This window comes from Equus caballus, chromosome X (genome assembly GCF_041296265.1).
Source record: "Equus caballus isolate H_3958 breed thoroughbred chromosome X, TB-T2T, whole genome shotgun sequence".
In the NCBI taxonomy this organism is placed as follows: Eukaryota; Metazoa; Chordata; class Mammalia; order Perissodactyla; family Equidae; genus Equus; species Equus caballus.
Window position 1 is genome coordinate 144,523,722 of NC_091715.1, and position 25,059 is coordinate 144,548,780.

Consider the following 25,059-nt stretch of genomic DNA (forward strand, 5'->3'; position numbering starts at 1 on the left):
TGTCCTTTAAGAATTCCCTTCAAAGTTCCTTGAAGGTCAAATGGCCGTGTCTTTCCCACTCATAAGTAATAGATATGTTTTAAAATATCTCTTCCTTTCTACATTTCTTAGAAGAAACTGTGCAGAGTCACTACTACCTGTTTTATAAAATCTGTTCATAATCTGAGAAAAAGACGGTTAAAACATAACTGCCCCCCGTCCCAGGCCTAGCATCCACCAGAAGAAACCCATTCACTGCCCATATTACATTTAGTCCACACAATTTCTGAGACAATGCACAAAGCACCAGCCACACAACTCCCACCAGCATAAATACGTGGTGTACAAAGAACGTCCTGTCAGCAGGGCCCAGAGCACACCCCACAGCAGTAAAGGGGAAGGACAATTTGAGTCACAGGATGAGGAGTGGAACCAAATTGGGGACTTGGAGGCAGTGCAATGCTCTTCACTTCCTTCCACACCTTCTGGTCTACTCTGCCCAAACCCTGCCGCTCATGTAGTCCCTAAACAGTCCCTAAAGAGGCTATCTGTTACGGATGTCCACACAGCTTTAGACTGAGGTGTCAGAAACCACTAGAGAGACATAACAAAGTGCTACCTGGGAGTCTCAGCTGGAAGCACAATGGCAGCTTATGTGTAAACACATTTTTTCTTAGGAAAAGAAATGGAAAAATTCAATTAGAACGTTCTGCCTTACCACACGAAATGTCTGAAATCCAGGTGTCAAAACACCAAACGTGGAGTGACCACTGATTTTAAAAAAGCTTGAGATACTAAGCCTGACAGTTGAGAAATTAAGGAACCATTCATTTTTACAAAATTAAAGTCTACACAATGGCACCAAAGTAGCCAAAAGTGCAGCTGACAGAGCACCTGAGCATCAGACCTTGAATGGCCTGGATCTCCAGCTTTTCAAAAGGCATTCATTCTGCTCTAGAGTCTCAAGAGCCAGCCGTGCGTCTGGGTGCTCTCTTTAGTCCCCGTGGGAGGAGCGCGGCAAGCACGTACCATTAGCTGTGGGCTCTCCCATGCTGACAGCTTCCAGGAGGCCATCCTTCTAGAGGACCACACACCAGTTCCCATGTCTGAAAATGCATTACCACCTCTCACTAACGTTGACCAGGAAGTCATTTACCCCAAAACAAAGCAAACAAAGCACCATGCTGAAGGCCACTGGGCAACAGCAGCGGCGGCGGCAGGTGAAGAGCTCAGTCAAAGCGCTCTCAGCTCAGCTGACCTGCTTCAAGGTGAACTGAAGTTGCAGATCACCAGTTCCGGCTCTAATCTGACGCCCGCCCCCAGATCACACCGTGGCTACCAAGTAACCCTACCCAAACTGACCTTTCAGGGCTCAGGGAAGTGACTTTTTTTTATTATATGGCACAGTTTGGCACAGTTATGTCTTCAGTCTTTGGGGTACTTTTATACTGTCCAAGAGTAGTATATCTTGTTTTTTTCCTTTTTTTTTTTTAAAAACAGATGGCCAAACCAGGACATATACTAAAAAAAAAAAAAGGAAGGTTACTTACCTGAGCCCTAACATTCCAGCTACCATGGAATCCTGTTGGAGCTGGTCTACAGAAGCAAGATGTATTCTGGGGAGTCACATGTCACATCAAAGCAGGAACTGGTGAGTCTGTATTTTTATGGAGCCTAAAACAAAGAAAACCGTAAGTTGAAAGCCCCCGTTGTGCTGCACGACCTCTTTCCCAGGGCTATGTGGACATTGTGAAGATAAACATATAGACAAAGTACTATGCTATTTCCTGGCTGACCTAGCTAGAAACAACGGCTAAACTGAAAATGACTGGCACGTAACACACTGCTAAAATAAAGGAAAGATTCATGCGGGTTAGAATCGGCACTATCACAGGTCTTGTCACCTCTGAGGGACACTGTGACACCATAAAGCATACCATTAGTGGTGATCTCTGGTAAGCATTTCTTGCACTATGCCATACAGAAATACTCAGGGAGAGAATACATGTTCAAGAGAACATGCAACATCAAAACGTCACTCCAAAAAGAACAAGTGAAATCCAGAGGCAAAGGCTCCCTTCTTTTTCAAGCAGCTGAAGTTGGAACAAGCTGCTGTAACTTCACGGAAAGGGGCTTTAACCCGGAGAGGAAAAAAACTGCATCAATGGAAACCAAGCGCCCTGGGAGAGCCAAAGCCATCCTCCCAAATCCACAAGTCTGTGTCAGAGCCTCTCAGAGCAGTAAAGTGCAACATTCAACAAACTGAGTTATTAGTTTGATAGTTTATCTTCTTCTTTAAAACACGTTCAAAAAAGGACTTTTGTCATTACATTTTTCACCGTTAAGATAACCATCATTTCCCTGTTAAAATCTAAACTGCCCCATATTAGCTAATCTCTGATACTTTGCCGGCCCAAGAGTAGCACTTTTATCTTCAGACTAAAAAAAGCCTAGAGTGTACAACTTAGAGACTACTTACACAATTACTTACGTACTCAAACCCAGAGGAAGGACAACACCAACCAAGTCTTTTACAGCTCTATAACTACCAGGATGGTACCTAGAATTATCTACTGAGGTGCAGAGGCCTTATAATTCCCTTAAACAGTCAAGTCATAAAATGCTTTGAAATCCCAGAAGTCAAGCTAACAGTATTACTCAGTTAGCTATATAATAAAAATCAAACTGGTACCCTGGCTGGGAGGCTCTGGAAAAGACACAACTTCTCACAGCTGCAATTTTTTTTTTACTTGTAAACTGAGGGAACTGGACCAAGGTTCCTTCCAGCTCTGAAAGTTTAAGATCTTTGATTAACTCAAGATTTCATGGGGAAAAGAAAGAGCCAGCAAACGAGAACAGTTAGGTGAAAACCCAATAAAGCAGTCATTGGCAGGTCCATATAGACAATGCCCACAGCTCTTAGGCAATGAAGACAAGTGAACCCCTCCTAAGGCTTGCTCCCAAGAGTCCAGACTTCTGCAGTTAACTGCAAAACAGCTATGGTGAGGACAAAACCCTATGCCAGCAGACCCAACAGAAGCATGCCTGGAAGAAGTTATAAAGGCCAAGGCTTTATTCTCTCAACAGAATGGTCACCTCCCCTTTGATATGGGCGTGGGGCTGCCCTGCCGGCCCCCAAATCTCCACTCTTACTCAGTTCCTCCCCACACCTACCATCAAAGTAGTGGAACCAAGTATTTAAGCAATGGCATGCAAATCAAGCTTTCAATAGGGAAAGGTTTCTTGCAAGAGAAAGGCAGAAGAGAGCAGGTAAAGGCAGAAGAGCACAACTTTTGTGTAAGTGAGCCCAAGGAAGAGGAACCCGTTCACATCTGTCCTACTCAAAATGAGTTAAAGGCACAGTGGTGACAACAGCAGTTTGACTGGAGAGGACTGGTACAGAAGCACCAAGGACAAGGTCGTTCCGTGGGAGCAGCAATAATGCTCTACCCAAGAAAGAAGGTTGTGTCTGCCGGCAACCACACGAGGCTGGTCTGCACGCATGTCACCAGTGCAGAGGGCAGTGAAAACCAGCAGGTGTCCTGCCATCCTCCCTGGAACTTACCACCAGTCTAGGACTATGTTTGTCCCCCTGTGCGCTTAAAACACCAGTTACTACAAATGTCAAATATTTTCTGTAATTCTCTCCTCCTCATAGATAACACAGGCAGCCTGGAGACAAACTGCTCTTAGCTAACTAAAAGATTTCCACTGATATTCAACTTTCTAAACGATTACAGGTTCCTGGACACATCATTTATCATGCAAACAGTCCCAGGCAGGTACATTAGCGACGGAGACTAACAATTTTACCTCTGTTCTTCTTTATTCTAGGTTAAAGAAGCGAGCTTCTCATTCCATCTCCACGTGGGGGAAGGAGTATTCCGGTGGGGGCAACATACATCGGACTCATCTAGCCAGTTTTTCTGTCAAAGTCCACAGCTTGCCTCCCCACCCCACTAGATTTGGCCACTCATAGGCAGGGCAGGCGGAGAAACAATGACTCTGGCTGGAAATTGCAAACAGAAGGCAAAATTGTATTCTAACCCTCCCAATATACAAACAGCACAAAAGTCAGAGAAAGGTTTGACTGCACCATGCTCTATCAGGTGAAATAAAGACCTGGCACTCTAGGTTTAAAGCATTCGAGGCAAATTTGTAACAAGAAAAAGACAGTGTGACAGGCCAGCACCAGCAAGAAAGTGTATAAGGTTTCTTCACACTATTAGGACACAGACTTCAGATGCCACCAGGCACTTTGCAGAGAAACTATATTCTGGAAGCTGTGCTGTTTAAAGGGCTAGGGGTATGACAAACAGCTAACTGGAGGGGCACCCGAGGAGGCAAACGCATTGCCAATGATGTGAAACAAAGCAGAGCCCTCATCTTGTCACGTCTCAGGTTCAGACGTACAAACCTTGGAATCTTCCTCAAGTGAGGCTTGTGTGGACAAGAATGTACCTCACTGATCAGCCATCTAGCTGACATGCCACAAATGGGTGATCTGTGGCAACCTATTTAATAAACTGTATGTCTACTAGATTGACTGTGCCCTTTAAGGTTCTGACATGCCCGGGTAAGAAAATAAAAGCAAGTGTTTTGTAGGCTTCCTGACTGGGATTTGAAGTAGAAGTCCTAAAATGCCAATAAATAAGCCTATTTCCCCAAATCTCTGATGAAAATTCCCAAAAGACCTAAAAAATTCAGACCCTGGTTTTTTTTTTTGTAAGGATCCAGCATACTTCAAAAGACCCAAAAGGTCAGCTTAATCTCGTTGTTAACTGAAGTCACTGAGATCCAGATAAAAATTCCAGCCACGAAACTCAAATTTCTCCTCTAGAGTAATAATTGCCTATTAACTGAGTTTTACTTCCAAGACCCAAATATGCTTCATTTTTCTAGTATAACAAAATGCCTAAAACTTGTGAGAGTCCCACAAAGTCTAAGCCACTTAGCATCACATGCTGGTAGGTTTGGTTCCATGATCACCAACCACCCCCTGAATTCGATCCTACCATCTCACAATTTGGGGTATGATCCCGCACAGGAGAGAGATAGACCGTGTGAATGGCTCTGCAGAGCCCATTCCTGTTCCTGGAAAATTAACCAGAAGCACACATCTGCCTGACCATGAGTCAGGAATATCAATTTTGTGGTGGAGCCCATTTCTGCTATAACCAATCCACACAGAGCGACCGCCACAGAGGTAATCCAGAGCAAGCTTTTCCCCCTCGGGTCCACACTTAGCAATGTCATAAACGGTCTCCTCTGTGAGAGCAATCTTTTTAGAGTCTTCACAAAGACCTTACGTCTTCAGTGCAAAACCACAGAAACACTGGCACGCCACGTAAAAGTCACCTGAGTTTCAGTTTGGGTGATTCGGTCACAACCAAACCAAAAAGAAAATAAACTTTCAGGGACAACTGACAGGAACCAGAGCGATGCGATGAAGTGGCCTCATCTGGTACTGGTGATCTTGAGCAGGGCGTGCTCCAGGACTATGGGAGCCCGTTACATACTATGTCCCACTCCACTTATGTAACTGGACGATCCTGGCGAAGGGGGGAGGATGGGAAGGCGCTCATATTCTGAGGCCACAGCACCCCAAAGACCCTGGGGGCACGCACCCACCAAGGAGCCTCAGGTGCTGTCGGACACACAGTCCCCTACCCAAGGCTCCTGAAGGGAACTATAACCGCCTCTTTATGATGGGTTATGGGACCAGGAACACAATGTCTAGTCCCTTTTGTGGGTGGACAATAATTCCCACCTACTTGTTCTTGCTAAATGGGAAAGGAGATGGTGGACCGACCAGCTCACAGTGGGGGCAGAAAGTCATGGAATGGGCGAGAAGGAGGGGGAGGCAAAGCCTGGAGACGGGGGTGAGAACGCAGGAGCCCTTGTGGCGCACTCTCCCGACGGGAGGCGGACTGCGCACGCGCGCCGGTGGGGGGGCCGAGTAACGGGAGAGGGGGCGCGCGAGGGAGGGAGAGGGGAGAGCGCGATCCAGGGAGAGGCCGGGGCCGCGGGCGCGCGACGTCGCCGCGGGCCCGAAGCCCCGCGAAGGGCACGACGCGCGCGCAGCCCCGACAGGCGAAGACCCGGCGACAGGGGCGCCTGCGGGGCCGGGGGCCGGGATGCGCGCCGGAGGCGGACGGAAGGGAGGGGGGCGCCAGGCGAAAGCGGCCCTGGGAGGCCACGGCGAGGACAGTCACCCGCAAGTGCGGGTGACGGGCCGAGGGGGGGAGCCGTCACCGGCGGCGGCGGGAGGGGGAGGGTAGAGAGGAGGGACGCCATCCGCCAGCCGTGTCGCCCGACCCCGCGGGCCCCTCCCGCGCCACGTCCCGCCCCTACCCCCCGCCCCCCGGCAAGGGTCCCCGCCCGCAGCCGCGGCGGTCCCACTCACAGTCTCTCCTCCTCGCCTCCTCCTCCTCCTCCGCTCGGCGCGGCAGCGGCGGCGGCGGCCATTTTCCGGACGGCTTTTACCACAGCCCTCTCTCCGAGAGGAGGGAGCGCGCGCGCCGCCGACGCCGGGACCCCGCACGGCCGACGTCGCGCCCCGCCCTCTCGGCCGGCCTGCGCGCTGCTGCACCTGCGCGCCCGCGCCCCGCCCCCGGAGCCGCCGCGAGCCCGCCCGCCATTGGGTGCGGCGGCCGTGGTAGGGCGGGGCCTCGTCGGCGACACCGCCAATTGGCAAGAGTTACTGTCCATTCCGGCCAGGGAAAAGGGGGCGGGCCCCCTGCCCAGCTGCTGATTGGCTACCGTCGGCCGTCATTTGAGGAAAAGAGGCGGCTTGGACGCGGAGGGGTTGGTTTAGTGGGCGGAATTTGAATATTAAGGATTAATGGGCCCTTGCGGATGCTGGGGCAAGTGGAGGCCTAGGCTCCCGTCGCCTTATTGCGCGGCCCTCCCGGGTCATTGACTTGCTGTCCACAAACGCACAAAGTACGCTCCAATAAGTGGTTCACTGCACCCGCATTTTCTCAATGTCACCATCTTCAGTAGAAACAGCAAACTTGCCTGCCGTGGAGCCTGATGTTCCAACCCAGGGACCTTGGTTTAAGAGGCCTACCCATTGCATTCTTTCATCTGAGTCTGCCTTGTGCCACACTCTCACAGGGGCAGGGAATAAACTCACAACGAATCACAGCCCTGGCCTTCGTGAAACTGGTGGAGGAAGAGGGTGCATGCCAAGGCTACACGAGACCTGTCGTTGGTGGACCAGATGGTTTGGTGGAGGTGTGGAGAAGGGGCAGTGGGAGCACAGAGGAATCAGCAGTTAGCTCTGCCTCTGGGAAAAGAGAAGACTTCCTAGAAGAAGTGATTTGGGAGCTAAGATCCAGCAATTCTGTTTCGGAAAAATATTTAAGAATATGAGAAAAGTTTTAGCCAATGGGCTGATCAGGACAGGACTGTTTGTCAAGGAAACATTACTCCGATTCCAGCCATCATCCAATTCATCTGATATTCCTTGTGCTACTCTGTGCTTAACAAGGAACCTTCTGATTCTGACTTGGCTCCCCCCCCCCCCACCCAATTCATTTATTAAATACCTGCTATATGCCAGGCACCATTCCAGGCTCTGGATACACAGTACTGAACAAGACAGTGAACTAAGATTCTTATGGAGAAGATTCATACTAAACATACAAATAAGTATATAATATAGTGACACATAGTAATAAAGGCTTTGAGATAGATAAAGCTAGGGTGAAGGGGGTGCTATTTAGATATCCACAGGCTTCGTCCTCATTTTATTCCCCCATATGGATCTCTAGGGAGAGAACATTCCTAGCACATTCAAAGGCCCTGAGGAGATACTATGCCTGGCATGTTGGGGAGTAACAAGGGCTAGAGAGTGGTAGGGTTTGCAGTTGGACAGGCAGCTGGAGCCACCATGGGAACTGGGAGCTTATTCTGAGATGAGATGCCCTTGGAGGATTTTGAAGTGGGAACTGACATCATCAGATCTATGTTGTAGGTGCAGTGTGGAGAACTGTCCGTGGTGGGACAAAACTAGGAGCAAAAGCCCAGTCAGGAGGCCCTGATGACAGTCTAGGAGAGGTGATAGTGACTTTGACTAGGATGGTAGCAGTAGAGGTTCTGAGAAGTTGTGAGATTCAAGCTATATTTTCAAAATCAAGCAGAAAAGATTGGAAGCAGGGTATAGAGAAAGAGAAGAAACAAGGATGATTCCTGAGTTTTGGGCCTGAGCAACTGAGTGAAGGGGTGCCTTTCACCATGACGGGAAAACTGCAGGAAAAGTACGTTTTTGGAAGTAGAGATCAAGAGTTCTGTTTTGGTCATGTTAAGCCTGGGGTGCTGTTAAGCCCAGGGTTAGACATGCAATTGGAGATATTGAGTAAGCGGTTGGGTCAACAAGCGGTCAACAAACTGAACATCCAACTCAAGAAGCTATAAAAGGAACAGCAGTGTAAACCTGAAGAAGCTAGAAGGAAGAAAAATAAAGATGACCAGAAATTTATGAAACAGAAACAAATGATAGAGAGGACTGAGAACATTGAGAGCTGATTCTTTGAAAAGCCAACCCTCTACCAAGCTCCACATAAGGAGAGAAGAGACGAGCAAATTGCATGAGAAATGAAAAGGAAATGCAACCACAGATACAATCGATTACACAATAGATGATAGATAAAACAGAAAAAGTTTTAAAAGGATATTATGAACAACTGTATGTCAGTAAATTGGAACACATAAGCAAAATGAATAAATTCCTGGACAAGCACAGCTTACAAAAACTGACTCTAGAAACAGAAAACCTGGATAGACTCTCTATAACCACAAAGAAATTGACTATATATTTTAAAATCTACCCTCCCCCCAAAAAGCAAGCTCAGAGAGCTTTCCAGATGAGTTCTGCCAAATCTTTAATGAGTGGGTAATTCCAATCATAAACAGAAAAGAAAGAAATCTCTCCAAACTTATTTTATGAGACCGATGTTACTACTATAAAGAGCCAATAGAAGTATGGCAGAGGATGTAGAAATAGATGTAAAAATTCTAGACAAATAGACTGAATCCAGCAGGATATAATGATATAACGAAGTTGAGTTTTATCCTAAGAATGCAAGGATGGTTTAAAATTAGAAAAATCAACCTTAACATATTTAAGGGGAACAAATTATATGATTATTTCAACAGATGCAGGAAAAGTGTTTGATAAAATTCAACACCTACTTATGATCAACAAAAACAACAACTTTGGGAACTATGAATAGAAGGAGACTTCCTGAGTCTGATCAAAGGTAATATCTATAAAACCATGAGAGCAAACATCATATTTAATGGTGTTAAGTAGGAACAAAGCAAGAAACAGAACAAGAACTAAGGTGCAACATCATCCATGGGACATAACACCCAAGTATACTCTCCTCCCATTCTCTGACACCTTACCCTTGAAGTTTCACCATGAAGAGAGAGACCCATTAATCCCAAGTTGATTCCTTGGTTGTTAGGACACAGGCATATAGATCCAGCCAGTAATAAGAAGCTGGAAAAAGGGGCCATCCCGGTGGCATAACAGTTAAGTTCACACGCTCCCCTTTGTGGCCCAGGGTTCGTGGGTGTGGATCCCGGGCGTGGACCTACACACCGCTCGTCAAGCCATGCTGTGGCGGCATCCCACATACAAAATAGAGGAAGATTGCCACAGATTGCCACAGATGTTAGCTCAGGGACAAGCTTCCTCAAGCAAAAAGAGGAAGATTGGTAACAGAAGTTAGCACAAGGTCAATCTTCCTTACCAAAGCAAATAAGTAAAATAAAATCTTTTTTAAAAAGCTGGAAAAAGTGATGGGGAAAAAAGATTCAACTCACTCTAGCTACAGAAATTCTAAAACAGCTGGGAATAAACTTAATAAAAAATGCCAAAAACCTATATTAAAAAACTATAAAACTTTACTGGAAATCATATAATAAGACCTGAAAAAAAAAAAGAAACTACCATATTCCTGGAAAGGAAGAGTTGACATAATAAAGATGTCGTTTCTTCATAAATTAATCTGGAAATTCTTTGCCTGAGTCAAAATCCAGGAGTTTTTATAGACTGTAACAAGTTACTTCTAGATTGGGAAGAGTAAGTGAATAAGACTAGGAGTCAAGACATTTTCGAAAGAAAACCAATGAAGAGAGTCTTGCTAAATTCCTTAGTTTGAATAAACGGGACTTAAATGATACACTTTCAGTCTCACCATTGAAAAATAGAAAGATATACTAGAGTTTAAAGTATTTACGAGTGGAATTTAAAGTGGGCCATGTTAAAAAATGGAACTATGACATTTTTTAAATGTGTCCCCTTAAAAATAGGACTGTAGGACATAAAAACCAGGAAAATATATATGGGAAGCAATTGACAGAAAACCAAAAACCAGAAGGATTTTATCGATGTGGCAGACAGAGCACAAACTTCTACTCCATCTGTCTAAAAATCTCTTGAACTGATAGAAAATGCATATTCTTTACAAGAACAAATCCAAAATTACAATGGAAAATGAGAAGGGTAAAATAGTCCCAAATTTTAGAACTAACATCCAAGATGATGCCACAAAAAAATAAAAAACACAAATTTGTTTCAAACACCTCAGAACTTTTCCTAGAGTTGCTTATGTTAGACCCCTCAAAAACAAAAAAAGGACAATCTCGGTAAATTCCAAAATGTAGAAATCATGCAGTTCAGTCTCTGGCAACAATACAATAAAATTCAAACTTAGGAACAAAAGAATGGGCAAAAGTAAGACAAAACAAAACAAACAGTCTCCACTTGGAAGTTTTAAAACAGTCTTCAAAATAAACTCTCTGGCTAAAGAGGACACAAAAACGAAAATTATGAATTCTTCAAAAACGACCAACAGTGAGAGCCCTATATATTAAACCTATGCTGTGTAGCCAAAGTGGTCATCTAGAAAAATTAATAACTTTAGCTACATTTATTAGAAAATAGGAAAATAGATAAGAAATGAATTGATTATGATTCATGCTCACACTCATGCACGTGTGCACACGCACACAAACACACAGTTTTCCTTCTTTACCCTTAGAAGCTCACTACAAGAAAAGGATCAAGGAATAGAAAAGAATAAACCCCTCAGAGTGAAGAGAATGTGGTAAGGATGGAGGCTATCCTTAATGGACAGATTTCAACATTTTTTGGAAAGCAGATGGGAATTAGTTGATTCAAAAAAATAGGCAGGAAAGATCCGCCTAGAATATTTGACAAGGGAACTACAGACGATGTGGGAGCCAGTTTGCCAGCTAGAACACCAGAGAGTAGGCTCAGCACCAGCAGGCATGTGGTGGAAGGCGATAGAATTAAATAGGACTGCACGCATGGGGATTGATCGCGAGGCCTCCCCTACAGAATGACTGCACCAGTTAGAACCTCTTCTCCTCCACCAGATGGCCGAGCTGCAGCTGGTGCAGGCCTGCAGGGAAAATACCTGACAGTTCTCTAAAGAGTGGGATGAAAGTCTGAAGAGAGCTAGGGCTTGCAGCGTGGATGCTGGCAACCCCTAAACAATTTTCTCCTCATTCTAGCATTTGTGGGATGTGAACTCCATTCCTTAGCTCCCTGCCCTACACAGAAGACTCATAGCACGAAAACGGACCTATTACCCTAAAGCAGATTAAATCTGCAATAGCTATCCAGCCCTTCTTTTTTTTGTTAAAATTTAAAAAAAATGGTAATGTGTCTAGGCTCTAGTTTCAAAATGGCCTCCCCGCTTCTTTATTAAATATAAACCAACCACTAAGGACCATCAGAAATTTGAAGAAGGCCTTTAACATGAAAAATAGTCAAGTATAGATGGCTAATGAACACATGAAAAGATGTTCAACATCACTAATCATCAGGGAAATGCAAATCAAAACTACACTACGATACCACCTTATGCCTGTTAAAATGGCTATAATCACTAAGACTAAGAATAACAAATGTTGGAGAGGGCATGGAGACACGGGAACCCTCACACACTGCTGGTGGGAATGCAAACTGGTGCAGCCACTATGGAAAACAGTATGGAGATTCCTCAAAAAACTGCAAATAGAACTACCATATGACCCAGCTATCCCACTACTGGGTATCTACCCAAACAACTTGAAATCAGCAATCCAAAGTAACGTATGCACCCCTATGTTCATTGCAGCACTATTCACAATAGCCAAGGCATGGAAGCAACGCAAGTGCCAATCACCGATGATTGGATAAAGAAGATGTGGCATATATACACAAGGGAATACTACTCAGCCGGAAAAAAAAGACAAATTCATCCCATTTGCAATAACATGGAAGGACCTAGAGGGAATTATGCTAAGTGAAATAAGCCAGACTGAGAAAGACAAACACCAGATGATTTCACTCATATGTGGAATATAAACAAGTACTGAGATAAAGAAAACAGTTCAGTGGTTACCAGGGGAAGAGGGTTGGCAGGGGGCACTGGGGGTGAAGGGGAGCACTTATGTGGTGACAGTCAAGAAATAATGCACAACTGAAATCTCACATTGATGTAAACTATTATGAACTCAATAAAAAAAGATAGTCAAGTATAGTCTATAGGGGAAAAATGAACTTGGAGGAATCCCAGAAAAGGCAGGGAATATATGGAAAAATTTTAAATTTAATTAGCATATTCAGAGAACTAAGAGAAAATATTGTATCCACAAAACAAGAACAGAATATTATATAAAAGGAGTGGAGAACGAAAAAAGTATTCTTGGAAATGAAACATGATTATTGAAGTTCAAATTCCAATAGAAATATTGAAAGATAAAACTGAAGAAGTCTCCCAGGAAATAGAACAAAACAACAGAGACAAAAAATATAAGAGAAAATATAAGCACTTTGAAGAGTGATCTAGGAAGTCCAGCAAGCAACTGGCAAGAGTTCTTGAGAGACAAAACTGAGAAAAAGGAATAGGAATCAGAATAAATAGCATGAGACTTCATAACAACACTGGATGATAAAAGGTATTAGGGCAACGATTAAAAAAAAGATAATAGGGCAATGCTTTCAAAATTCCAAGAGAAAATGACTTTCACTTTAGAATTCTGCACCAGCCAAAATATCCATCAAATATGACAATGGAATAAAAATATTTGTAGATATGCAAGAACTAAGAAAATTTACTTCTCAAATATACTTTTTTATGGAAACTACTTGAGGATGTTCTCCAGAAAAACAAGGGTATAAGCCAAGAAAAAGGAAGATATGGGATCCACAAGACAGTGGATCTAATCCAGGAAACAGTGACAGGAAACCCCAGGGATGCCAACTGGGCAGAAGGCCTGATTGGCAGTCAGTTCAGGTTGGAGTAGGAGAATGGCAGCCTCTGGGAGAGAGGACTCCAAGAATCAAAAAAAAAAAAAAGTGGGGGCGGGCCTGGTGATACAGAGGTTAAGTGCACACATTCCGCCTTGGTGGCCTGGGGTTCACTAGTTCGGCTCCCGGGTGTGGACATGGCACCGCTCGTCAAGCCATGCTGTGGCAGGCGTCCCACGTATAAAGTGGAGGAAGATGGGCATGGATATTAGCTCAGGGCTAGTCTTCCTCAGCAAAAAGAGGAGGATTGGCAGATGTTAGCTCAGGGCTGATCTTCCTCAAATTAATTAATTAATTAATTAATTTTTTAAAAAGTGTGTGTATGTGAACTCAACATGTTAGATAGTGTGATTGTGAATTTGAAGAAAATAGAATATCATGATGGTGATTGGTACAGGAAAATAAAGAAAAGCAATTCGAAACAGCAGGGAAAAAAGAACTGTGCAAGAAAGTTACGATCAGGGGCTGGCCCCGAGGTCGAGTGGTTAAGCTCGCGCACTTCGCTTCGGCGGCCCAGGGTTCCGCCAGTTTGAATCCTGGGCACGGACATGGCACTGCTCATCAAGCCATGCTGAAGCGATGTCCCACATGCCGCAACTAGAAGGACCCACAGCTAAAAATACACAACTATGTACCCGGGGGGCTTTGGGGAGAAAAAGGGAAAATAAATCTTTTTTTAAAAAAAAGTTATGATCAAAATAAAAGGCAAAGTAAAATATATTATAATTTTACCAGTTGATGGTGTGTAAGAAAAGAGAATCAATTGGACCTTGAAGCTAAGAAAATTCTGTTTTCAATTGTCCCAGGGGTCATCAAATTAGACTTATAAGAAGGAAATGTAGTCCTAGCATGCCTCCTCTTGATCTGGCATTAAAAAATATTTACATAAATATCATAATGTGAATTTTTGTCTTAGGTTTTCAATTTTTAGAGTCAACCTATGCAAAAAACAAGGAGGGATAAGTTTTTGTTGCAGAATGGGACTCAGCTCTCTTCCCCTGTGTGTAGTAAAGGGTTAACCTGGGTGTTCCTGAGGGTGGTCTCAGGGACCCCTCATGCATCATGTTTGATATTCATACTGTTATCTTTAGTTCTCTGTAAGTTTACAAAATACACTCCAACCTCTCGTTTCATTAACTTTCGATAGTAATGTATCTTGGACCACTTGGTATCAGCTACACTTTACTTTTGCAGCGTCAGAGCTAACATTTGCACCCCATCCTGAGAAAGATGAAAAGATAATCGCTGAGGGAGAGGTGGGGGAGTGGAGGGAGGGGGAACAAAAGCATAACAGGGTTTGAAGGGGCCCAATAAATGATATCCATTTTTTTTTCCCTCCCCGAGTGTCATGGAACTTGACAATGTGATTCTAAGGGTCGTCAGAGTAAATGCACAAGATGGCCAAGAAAATACCGCCTCAAGGGAAGACTTGCCTTACCAGCTATCCAAACACACTCTGACTCGACAGTGGTGAAAACAGTGCAGCTGCAGTGCTGAAAGAGACAAATGATCAACGGAACTGAGTAGACCCCCAAAGCGACCCAGACACAGTTGGGGCAGATCCCCCTTCTGCCTTGTTGGTAGAGCCATGGTTATATTCCGGCTTCCACTCTTATCTTGTGTGCTTCATGAATAAATCCTGCTGCAGCAAACTGTGGCGGCTGGAGACTCAGTTCTGGCCAATGAGAAGTTCAGGCAAGTCCTCCAGGGGCTTGGGGGAAGCCGCAGGCCTTCTGCTCCTCCTGGACTGGGTTGGGTCTGAAGGTGACATCTGAACTGGTGGCAGTAGCTCAATCAGGCATCAGGGGTCTCTTTATGAGAACTTTCTGTGTGGTTAAGGGTTCCCCCCGCCCATAACTACTTTTTCTGTTGCCTTGATCACAAGTTGCTTGTGACCCCAAGGTGGCAGGGTGCTTGAGGCCACCTCTGTGAGGTCTTGGGAGATTAGAGACTTCGTCAGTATCTGTTGTTATCTCCTGGTTTTGGTTTTTAATTTTTTCTTTTTTTTTCCTTTTGCTCTGGTTGGCTACTATTTTATCTTCTTGTCTTGTGTTTAGGTTCTCGAAGAACCAGTTTCAGGATGGATTTATTAGTTTTCTGTGTTCCAGCTCAGTACTTTCTGTTCTCATCATTCCTGTTTTCTAGATATTCCACAATTTTTTCTCTGACTTTTTTTTTTTCTGAAGAAGATTTGCCCTGAGCTAACATCCATGCCAGTCTTCTTCTCTTTTTTAGTATGGGCTGCCAGCACAGAATGGCCGCCAACAGAGTGGTGTAGGTCTGCGCTGGGAACCCAACCTGAGCTGCTGAAGCAGAGCCCACGAAACTTAACCACTAGGCCACAGGGGCTAGGCCTTGGCTTTTTGTTTTTTACTGAAGATTTTTTTTAAAGGAGTTCTAAATTCTAAAGGCAGGCTTTTGCGTTTTTTTCTTCTTCATTTTTCTTGTTAACCTTCTATTCCAAGAATGTGTGCTGTATTATTTTCTTTTCTATTTCTTGAAGTTTCTTGGGGACCCTCTCCAGCTTACTCCTTGGTCGGCAGCTCATCCGTCACCCTTCTGCCACGATACCTGGCATGAGTTGTTCTTTATTGTGATCTCAAAGTGACTGTTTTATCCATTAGGGCCCTGCCAGGAAAACAGAAATCACTTCAACTGAGGGCGTTGAATTCCAGGAGGGGGCACCTAGGGCTAGTGGGAGGTTGACAGGGCAGGGTGGGGGTGCGTAGTGACGCAGCTCAGGGATCAGCACAGGCATGAAGTCACTGCTGCCCCTAGGCTGGAGGGACACAGGGAGAAGACCTGGGATCATGGTGAGCCTCTCAGTGGGAGCTGCAGCTGCTGCCCGCGTGGCCGCGCCGAGAGGGAGAGAGGCAATGCCGGGCTGGCTCCCCTCCTCTGGCCCTCCAGTCTCTTGCTCAGGCCTCCCACGGTCAGTCCCAGCCAGAAACCAGCTGAGCCTGGAGCCCGAGAAAGGCAGGCGAGGGAAGAGTAAGGAATGGATCTGAGGACAAACAGGCCTGGGCAGGCTTTAAAAGAGCAGCAAATTAGCATGCTCATCCTCCTCGCCACCTCCCCTCCTTCCCTGCCCTCTGCTTCTCCAAACTGTGTGCTTTTATTATTACTTTTAGATCTTCTACTGGTTTTACTTAAACCTTTAAAATGATGTATTCAAACCTTTACTACTTGATTGATCAACATTGGACATTATCTATTGATAAGAGCAATTTTTATTGAAAGATAAAGGAACCAGCCACTTGAACTTTCTCCCAACTCTTCTCCCTCCATCTCTGATGTCAGTCTCTGAATGATGATTTCTGCTTCCTCACGCTTCCAGACGTTTACGTTCCGCTTTGGAAGAGCAGTTCCACAGATGCCCGGCTTTCTCGAAGCTCTCAGGCTTCGTGGATCAGTGCTCACCATGAGTCTTCAGAAGGCCTTGCTCCGTGCCTCTGCATTTGCTCGACTTTGTCATCAAGTATTTTGGCAAAGGTTTCAGAATGTTTCTTTTCAGATAATCATTCATTTCCAAAATGGGATGATTCCACCTGAAGCAGTTTCTGAAGACACCCCTTGGCCTACCTGTACCCTGTGGGCCTGCCACTCCAAGCCAAAGCTCACTGGTTTGCCCCTTCGATGTGCCAGTTAATTTGAACAGCCTGTGCACTGGCTAAACTCTTCCGAGACGCATCTGCTCTCGACAGCCTCCTTTGTAAATTAATGGAAAAAGCAATATTCATGTCTGACAAAGGGGAATTCAAAGAATATTAAATGGTACCCAAAAAGTATCATTTTATGTCAATGAGGAGAGCACTTTACCATAAATAAGTCACTGTAACAAATCTTTATGAACCGAGCAGTATTTCATTGAAGCAGAGAAAGCACAGTTTGCTAGATAAATGAAGAAGAAATAGGCAGAAAGGTAACAGTCTTATTCTTGGGGCAAAACGAAGAGAAGGGTACAGGCTGGTGTTTTGTATCCTTTTATGGGAGGATCAGTCAGGTGTGGCCACAAGAGGAGACAGAGGAGAGGCTCAGGAAAACAAAGTTTATTACACTCACGAGTCCTAGAGACAGGAGGCACACCACACAGGGCCACATCCGGAAGCCCCAGGGTGGTCAGGAAGAAGAAGGCAGGAGCAAGGGGATGGTTTAGGCCAAAGCCTTTACTGGGGTTTCTGCAGGAAAGGCGAGACAGGGCAGGACAAATAGTTTAGGACTGGCTAGTTTGAATAATCTCAGGGAGCTGTGGGCTGTGGAGGTGTCTCTAGTGCCTGGCACCTGGCCCTGGGATGATGAAGGCAGAGGAATATTGCCTCCTGGGCTGTAGGGGCCGGCTAGAGGAGGCAATTGATTGGTTAGTTTGCATATCAAAGACATACTCCCAACTGGGCCTTTTGCTGTCTCTAAGAATTGGTTAGCCCTAGGAAGGGCAGTCTTTCTCTAGTCAGAAAGATTTTTTTAGGATGTCAAAACATCATAATATACAGAAAATTTGAAATACAGTACAGTTGGCTAAAACTATAATCCGTCACATTGGTTTTCTAACTACGTATCAAACTGTGTACACTACAAAGAATATATGTTTTCTAGTTCCAGTGAGAAATTTACAAAAAGCGCTAATAGATTCCGCTGCAGAGGAAATCAGAATCAACCGCTCAAGCGCCCTGGGCTCAGAGAAGCCCTCCCCACTCACTGCAGCTAAAATAGCAGCTGCCACCTCTGCCCTGTCTTGCTCCATGCCTGGCTGTGCCTCCCTTCCAGGCACCTAGCTCTCCCCAACGGCACAGGATCTAGAGGCTTGTTAACTTTCGTCTCCTCCGCTGAAAGGTGAGCTCCCCGAGGGCAGGGCTGCATCTTGTTCTCTGCTCTATCCAGTGCCGGAGAAGTGCCGGGCCCATTGTTGGCACTCAAATGTCATTTGACCCAATGGATAAATTCCCCAAACACACTTGCACCTCTATCACCTTGTTATCAGCGTCCAGAAAAAATGGCGTCTTTGTTGGATTTCTTCACTCTTGGAGCTCTAGTCTAGAATGATGGGCAGTGGGAGGGTTGCAAGTTTAGATAGGGTGACAGGGAAGGCTCACTTTGTAGAAATGCACATGGAAGGTGAAGAATATAAAATCTGAGTGACGAGTAAGGAGAGGGCTACCTGGTCACTCTAGGATGACAGATGACGAAGCGTCCAGGCTCGCCAGAGAAGAGAAGCTAGATGGGTCCTGGTCTACCCTCAGCTTCCCTGGAGCTCCCTTCCTGTGAAGCCAATGGGCAAGGTCATGAGATTGCTGGGAAACAGGGCTCCCTAGTTGGGCATCTGGTGGGGCTGGCATGCAGACCAGGGACCACACGTGTCTGTCTTTTGCATCACACTTTTCTGATCCAGACCGGCTGCCCCTAAGCCTGGGACCTGGAGCCAGGCAGGACCCTCCTCCTAGGGCTCCTTCCCCTCTCTCTTCTGTTAGAGCTTGTGTCCCTGGGGCCCTCGTCTTCCTCTGTGATGTTTACCCCACATTTGGGAGGGAGAGGAAGCATATTCTCCAGCAATTCCCTGAGCAAGAGTGTGCAGGAGAGAAATTTTTGAGAACTTGCATGTCTCACAAAGTCTCTATTCTGCCTGTGGATAGCAGTGATAATTTGACTACCTATAGAATTCTAGGTTGGAAATGATTTTCCTCAAGCACCTAGAAGGAATTGCTGCGTTAGCTCCTTGCTCCAGGGGTTGCCATTCGGATTCTTGCCTCTTCCTACTGAACTCGGGGCCTCTCTCTCTGGAAGCTGGTTGAATCTACCCCTTGTTCTCAGTGCTCTAAAGCATCAGGAGGAGGTACCTTGGAGAGGGTCTCCTTTCACCCATGTGCTGGAGGCCTGGATCCGGGTGCAGAGGAAGGGCTCTCCGCTCTGAGCACACAGGCTGCAGCCATTCACAGGATCTCCCTGTTCCGGGCAGAATTTCACTGCCCCCAATTACAACTGGTGTCCCACAGTCCACTGACCCCTTGTTTTGCCCTCTCCAGAGAAGAAAGCTCTCAATTTCTGCCAACTCCAGTGCCTCACCCTCAGTTCCTTCCCTGCCAGCTTGCGATCTGACTTTCTGCTCGGCTAAGTCAGTTCCAACTCACCCACCTCTTTTCCCAGCTTCAAAATGTCCTCATCCTGTGCCCTCCCCTTTCGCGTAGATTTACGTTATTTTTCTCCCAAAAGTTGCTTTACTAAGGCTCAGAATTAGCTACGGATGTTCAATCTGCTATCTCAAGCTGAAATGAATCTCTTTGGGCATTTTGATGTTCACAGCAGCTGTATTTGTAATAGTTCCAACTGGAAACGCCTCAAATGTCCCACAGAGGATGAATGAGAAACACACTGTGGTCCACCCGAGCAAGGGGACACTACTCAGCGACAAAAAGGAAGGACATAGCCAAACATGCGACAAAAAGGATAAACCTCAGAGTAACCACGCTGCGTGAAAGAAGCCAGACAGAAAGCCAGGACGTACTGCGTGATTCTATTTATAGAAAACTCTAGAAAATACAAATTAGCAGATAGTGACAGAAAGCAGATCAGGGGTTGCCCAGGAATTGGGCTATGGGGAGCGGTGGGAAGGAGGATTTACAGAGCAGCACGAGAAACATTTGGGGGTGATGGCTCCATTCACTATCTTGATTGTGCTGCTTGTACGGGTGTGTACATGTGTCAAAATGTGCCAAATTGCATACTTTATTTATTTATTTATTTATTTATTTATTTATTTATTTATTTTTGAGGAAGATTAGCTCTGAGCTAACATCTGCTGCCAATCCTCCTCTTTTTGCTGAGGAAGACTGGCCCTGAGCTAACATCCATGCCCATCTTCCTCTACTTTATATGTGGGACGCCTACCACAGCATGGCTTGCCAAGCGGTGCCATGTCTGCACCCGGGATCCGAACCGTCGAACCCTGGGCCGCCGAAGTAGAATGTGCGCTCTTAACTGCTGTGCCACCGGGCCGGCCCCCCAAATTGCATACTTTAAACAATACACTGTGTTGTATGTAAGTTATACCTCGATAAAGCTGTTTGAAATAATGCACTTTATAGGAATGGAATACTGCAGTATATATTGGTTTGTGTCTCTCATCTCTCACTCACCATTATGATCATGAGATTTACCTGTATTATTAAATATAGCTAGAGTTCATTCGTTTTCATTCCTGGATGACATTTCAATGTGTGAATATGCCATAGTTCAGTTATCCATTGTACTATGGATGGGCATTTGTGTGGTTTCCAGTTTTTTGCTCATTATGAAGAACCAAACACTGCTATGAACATTCCTCTCAGAGCCTGTGTACATACCTTTCTGCTGGCCGCATGCATACACCCAGGAGTGGAGTGCCGGGGAAGAGGGTATGTGCATGTTCAATTTGAGTAGATAATGCCAGTTTCTCAAAGCGGTTGCACCCAGTTACAGGTCCACCAGCAACTACTGAGTGCGCCTGCAGCTTCCATCCTTGCCAACACTTGGTGCTGTCAGAGCTGGGATCTGTCATCCTTTCCAGCCTGGTGAGTGTGTGGTGGTGCCTGATTATGGGTTAATTTCCCACTTCCCTGATTCCTGTTGTGATCGAGTGCCTTTTCACATCTTTGTGAAAAGGTCTGCTTTGGTAAGGTGCCTGTTCAGGGCTCTTGCCCATTTTTCTTTGGAGTTGTTGGTCTTTTTCTTTCTTTTTTTTTTTCCCCGAGGAAGATTAGCCCTGAGCTAACATCTGCCACCAATCTTCCTCTTTTTGCTGAGGAAGGTTGGCTCAGAGCTAACATCCGTGCCCATCTTGCTCTACTTTATATGTGGGGCACCTACCACAGCATGGCTTGCCAAGCAGCGCATGTCTGCACCGGGATCTGAACCAGCAAACCCCAGGCCACCGAAGCGGAACCTGCACACTTAACCACTGTGCCGCTGGGCCGGCCCCATTGGTCTTTTACTGATTGAATGGCACATCTTTCTCTATTCTGTATGTGACTCCTGAGTTGGGCGTGACAATCTTCTCACTGTGTAGCTTGTCTTTTCATTCACTTTATGATGTTTTTGATGAATCCAAGTACTTGATTTTAATGTATGCCAGTTCTCTACCTTTTCCTTTGTGGTTAGTGCTTCTTGCATCTCATGTAAAAACCCTTGCTTACCTGTAGTAATGAAGATATCCTCATATATTTCTACCTCACAGTTTCACTTCTATCTCTGTGTGAATGCAGTTGTCCTGGCACAGTTTATTAAAAGTTTCATCCTTTCCCACTGCCCTAAGCGCCACCTCTGTCGTGCACCAAGTGTCCACAAAAGCAATAGGGTTACTTCGAGGCTCTCTATTCAGCCTCACTGGTCGATTTCTCTAATCTGCTCCCAAACTCCACTGTGTTAACTGCCATAGCTCTAGAACATACTCTGCGTCTGGGAGAGCAAGTCTTCCCACTTGTCCTTCACCTTCAGGAGTGCCTCTTCTGTTCTTGAGGCCGTGCAGTTCCGTGTAAATGTTAGAATCAGCTTCTTGTGTTGATTTTGATAGCTATTGCATTGAATCTGGAAATCAATTTGGGGAAAATTGACACCTTTACAACATTGAGTCTTCCGATCCACGGACATGTGTAGATCGCATTTATTTAGGTCTTCCTTATTGTCTGTCATTAAAATTTTTTTTAAAGATTTTATTTTTCCTTTATCTCCCAAAGCCCCCCAGTACACAGTTGTATATTTTTAGTTGTGGGTCCTTCTAGTTGTGGCATGTGGGACGCCGCCTCAGCATGGCTTGAGGAGTGGTGGTGCCATGTCTGCGCCCAGGATCTGAACTGGCGAAACCCTGGGCTGCCACAGCAGAGGGCGCAAACTTAACCACTTTGCCACAGGGCCGGCCCCCTAAAATTTTTTTTTTTAAGATTTTATTTTTCCTTTTTCTCCCCAAAGCCCCCCAGTACATAATTGCGTATTTTTAGTTGTGGGTCCTTCCAGTTGTGGCACGTAGGACACCACCTCAGCGTGACCTGATGAGCGGTGCCGTATCCGCGCCCAGGATTCGAACCGGCGAGATGCTGGGCCACCGAAGCGGAGCCGGTGAACTTAACCACTTGGCCACGGGGCCGGCCTCCTCATTAAAATTTTACAATTTTCTCCACAAAGAGCTTGCAAATCTTTTGTAAATTTATTCCTAGGTACTTAGTGATTTTTAAAAATGCCATTACAAATGGTATATCAATTTTTTAAATTTCATTTTTGAACTGTTTGCTGCGGATAGATAGAAATGCAATTGATTTTTATATATGGATTTTGTATCCAGCAACCTTGTTAAACTCTCTTAGTAACTGTAATAATTTATCTCTAGATTCTTCAGCATTTTATTTTTCGTTTTTACTTTTTTTTTTGAGGAAGACTAGCCCTGAGCTAACTGCTGCCAATCTTCCTCTTTTTGCTGAGGAAGACTGGCCCTGAGCTAACATCCATGCCCATCTTCCTCTACTTTATACCTGGGACGCCTACCACAGCATGGCATGCCAAGTGGTGCCATGTCCGCACCCGGGATCCGAACCGGCAAACCCCAGGCTGCCGAAGTGAAACGTGGGCACTTAACCGCTGCACCACGGGGCCAGCCCCTCTTTAGCATTTTATAATACACATCAAATCGCCTGTGAATAATGACAGTCTTTTCTTGCCTTTAGCTTTTATTTATTTTTCTTGCCCTACTGCCCTAGCTAGGACCAACAGTGTAACATCAACAAAAGTGGTGATGATAGTGGGCATCCTTTTATTTCTGATCTCAAAGGAAAGCTTTCAACATCTTACCACTAAATATGATGGTTGCTGTAATTAGATTTATAGGTCTTTTGTTAAGGAAGCTCATTTTAATTTTTAGTTCCCTGAGTTTTCTTTTTAATTATGAATCGTTGTTGAATTTTATCAAATACTTTTCCTGCACCTATTGTGATGATCACATAATTTTTCTTCTTTAACTTATTAATGTGGTTAATTGCAATAAATGATTTTCTGTTGTTAAACTCAACTTTCCACTCTTGAGATAAACACAACTTGGTTGCCATGTATTATCATGTTTATATATTGCTAATATTTTGTTTTGGATTTTTGATCTATGCTCATGCATGAGTTTGGCTTATAATTTTCTTTCCCATAATGTCCTTGACAGGTTTTGGTGTCTTTTTTTTTTAGGAAGATTAGTCCTGAGCTAACATCCATGCCCATCTTCCTCTATTTTATATGTGGGACCCCTGCCACAGCATGGCCTGATAAGCAGTGCGTAGGTCCGCACCCAGGATCCCAACCAGCACGCCCGGGGCCACTGAAGCGGAGCTTGCGAACTTCACCGCTGCACCACTGGGCCAGCCCTTCTTGCATTGTATTTCTGATTGAAGCTCACAACTATATTGCTCATTATTTCTAATAGAGATTCTCATATCTGGCATTTCTTGGAGATGTATCTAGGTCAACGTAACCCAGGTTTAACCCATGCAACTCATGAAGACATGGCAGATTTTTAGCCCTTGGGAAACCAACTTGCTTCCCATCTGTTGAAGAAACTCATCTAAACACTCCTGTTTGTGTGCAGCCTGTCCCTGGGAGCTGCACCATAACCCGGCCTTCTCTCGCTAGCTGCCTTGCTGCCCTTTGACACGTGCTCATCATCTCTCTGGCTGAGATGATTGCTTTCACAGTTTCAAGGTTTCCCCCACAGTCATTCGCCTCAGGATAGCTGCCATCAGAGCAGAACCTAGGCCCTCAGGAGGTCCCAGCAGTGTGCTGTGACGGTCCTTGAGTCTCTGGCCCTCCTTCCCAGGAGGGCTGCTACTGACTGGGGAGCTGAACCTCGGTTGCAGTGACTGAGCTGGTTTCTGGGCTCTCGTTTGTCAAAGTCTGGTGGCCACGTGAGGTTTCTGGTCCCCTGGCCCATCTTGGTTACTTCCTCTTATCTTTCACGGTGAGAGACTGAAAGTTTTGTTTCTGTGAACCATGACTGTGTTCCAGGATACAAAACTGACCAGACCCCTTTTAGCACATTTGTCTTCCAGTTTAGAAACTGGAAGCCTGGATGAAGTGTCCTGTCTCCCGGTTTGAAGTGACACCACCAGTTGTCTGCTCTGTGCTTCCAGTCTGAGGCCAGAGTGACTGTGCCCGAGGACCAGTGCTTTCTACCTGGGCAGCCCCAGGCCCGTAGCCTGCCCTGTGCACTGGGGGGTCTGTTTACACTTAGCTTCTAGCTCTAGCTGCAGAGCTGGTCCTATCTGCTTTCTGTGGTCTTTGCCCATGAGCTCTACTCCCTGGAGGCATCACCTCAGGAGATCAGGGCATGCTGCATGCCTATGTCCTCTAAGATAAGATACATGCAAGTAGATGTAGAAATGGGACAGGTTCGCAAGAGAGTCGCCGTCATGAGAATGGCCTCCTTGGGAAGAGTTTGGTTCCTGGGGGAGTCCAGGGCACCTATGACATTGGGAGCCTAGCTTTGGTGGTCTGAGTCTTGTACTGGGAGGGAAGCAAGTGGAGTCCCAGCCAGCTCCTTAGCCCAACTTGTATCCAAGCTCCCCAAGGCTGCTTTGGACTGCTTTCCCTTTCTTTCTTTCCCTCTGAAGAACCAGACGAATTCCAGGAAAACATACAAGTGGGCTAAGGCAGGGTGGCAGGAGAAGCTGTGGGTGCCAGCATGAGATTGGAACCTTCACACTGAGTCCTGGCTCACCCTCAGTGCGCTCTGACAAAATACCAACTTT

At 45.5% G+C, this 25,059-nt stretch overlaps 1 protein-coding gene across 12 annotated transcripts in view; it reads right to left on the reverse strand.

Moving 5' to 3' along the window:
- Positions 1-6,569, reverse strand: part of MECP2 (methyl-CpG binding protein 2) — a 71,418-nt gene extending 64,849 nt beyond the window's left edge. For 2 of the 12 annotated variants that reach the window (XM_070257642.1, XM_070257640.1), the window contains exons 1-2: positions 6,386-6,495; positions 1,530-1,653 (exon numbers count right to left, since the gene is read on the reverse strand). Coding sequence is in view for 2 of the 12 variants with exons in the window: in XM_023633388.2 (XP_023489156.1) it covers positions 6,386-6,447 (62 nt within the window). In the remaining 10 variants the exon portion in view is untranslated. Of the gene's footprint in view, positions 1-1,008; positions 1,086-1,529; positions 1,654-6,385 lie in introns of those variants that run through there. The other 10 variants (XM_023633391.2, XM_070257637.1, XM_070257644.1 and 7 more) reach the window with 10 other exon arrangements.
- Positions 6,570-25,059: the final 18,490 nt, after the last annotated feature.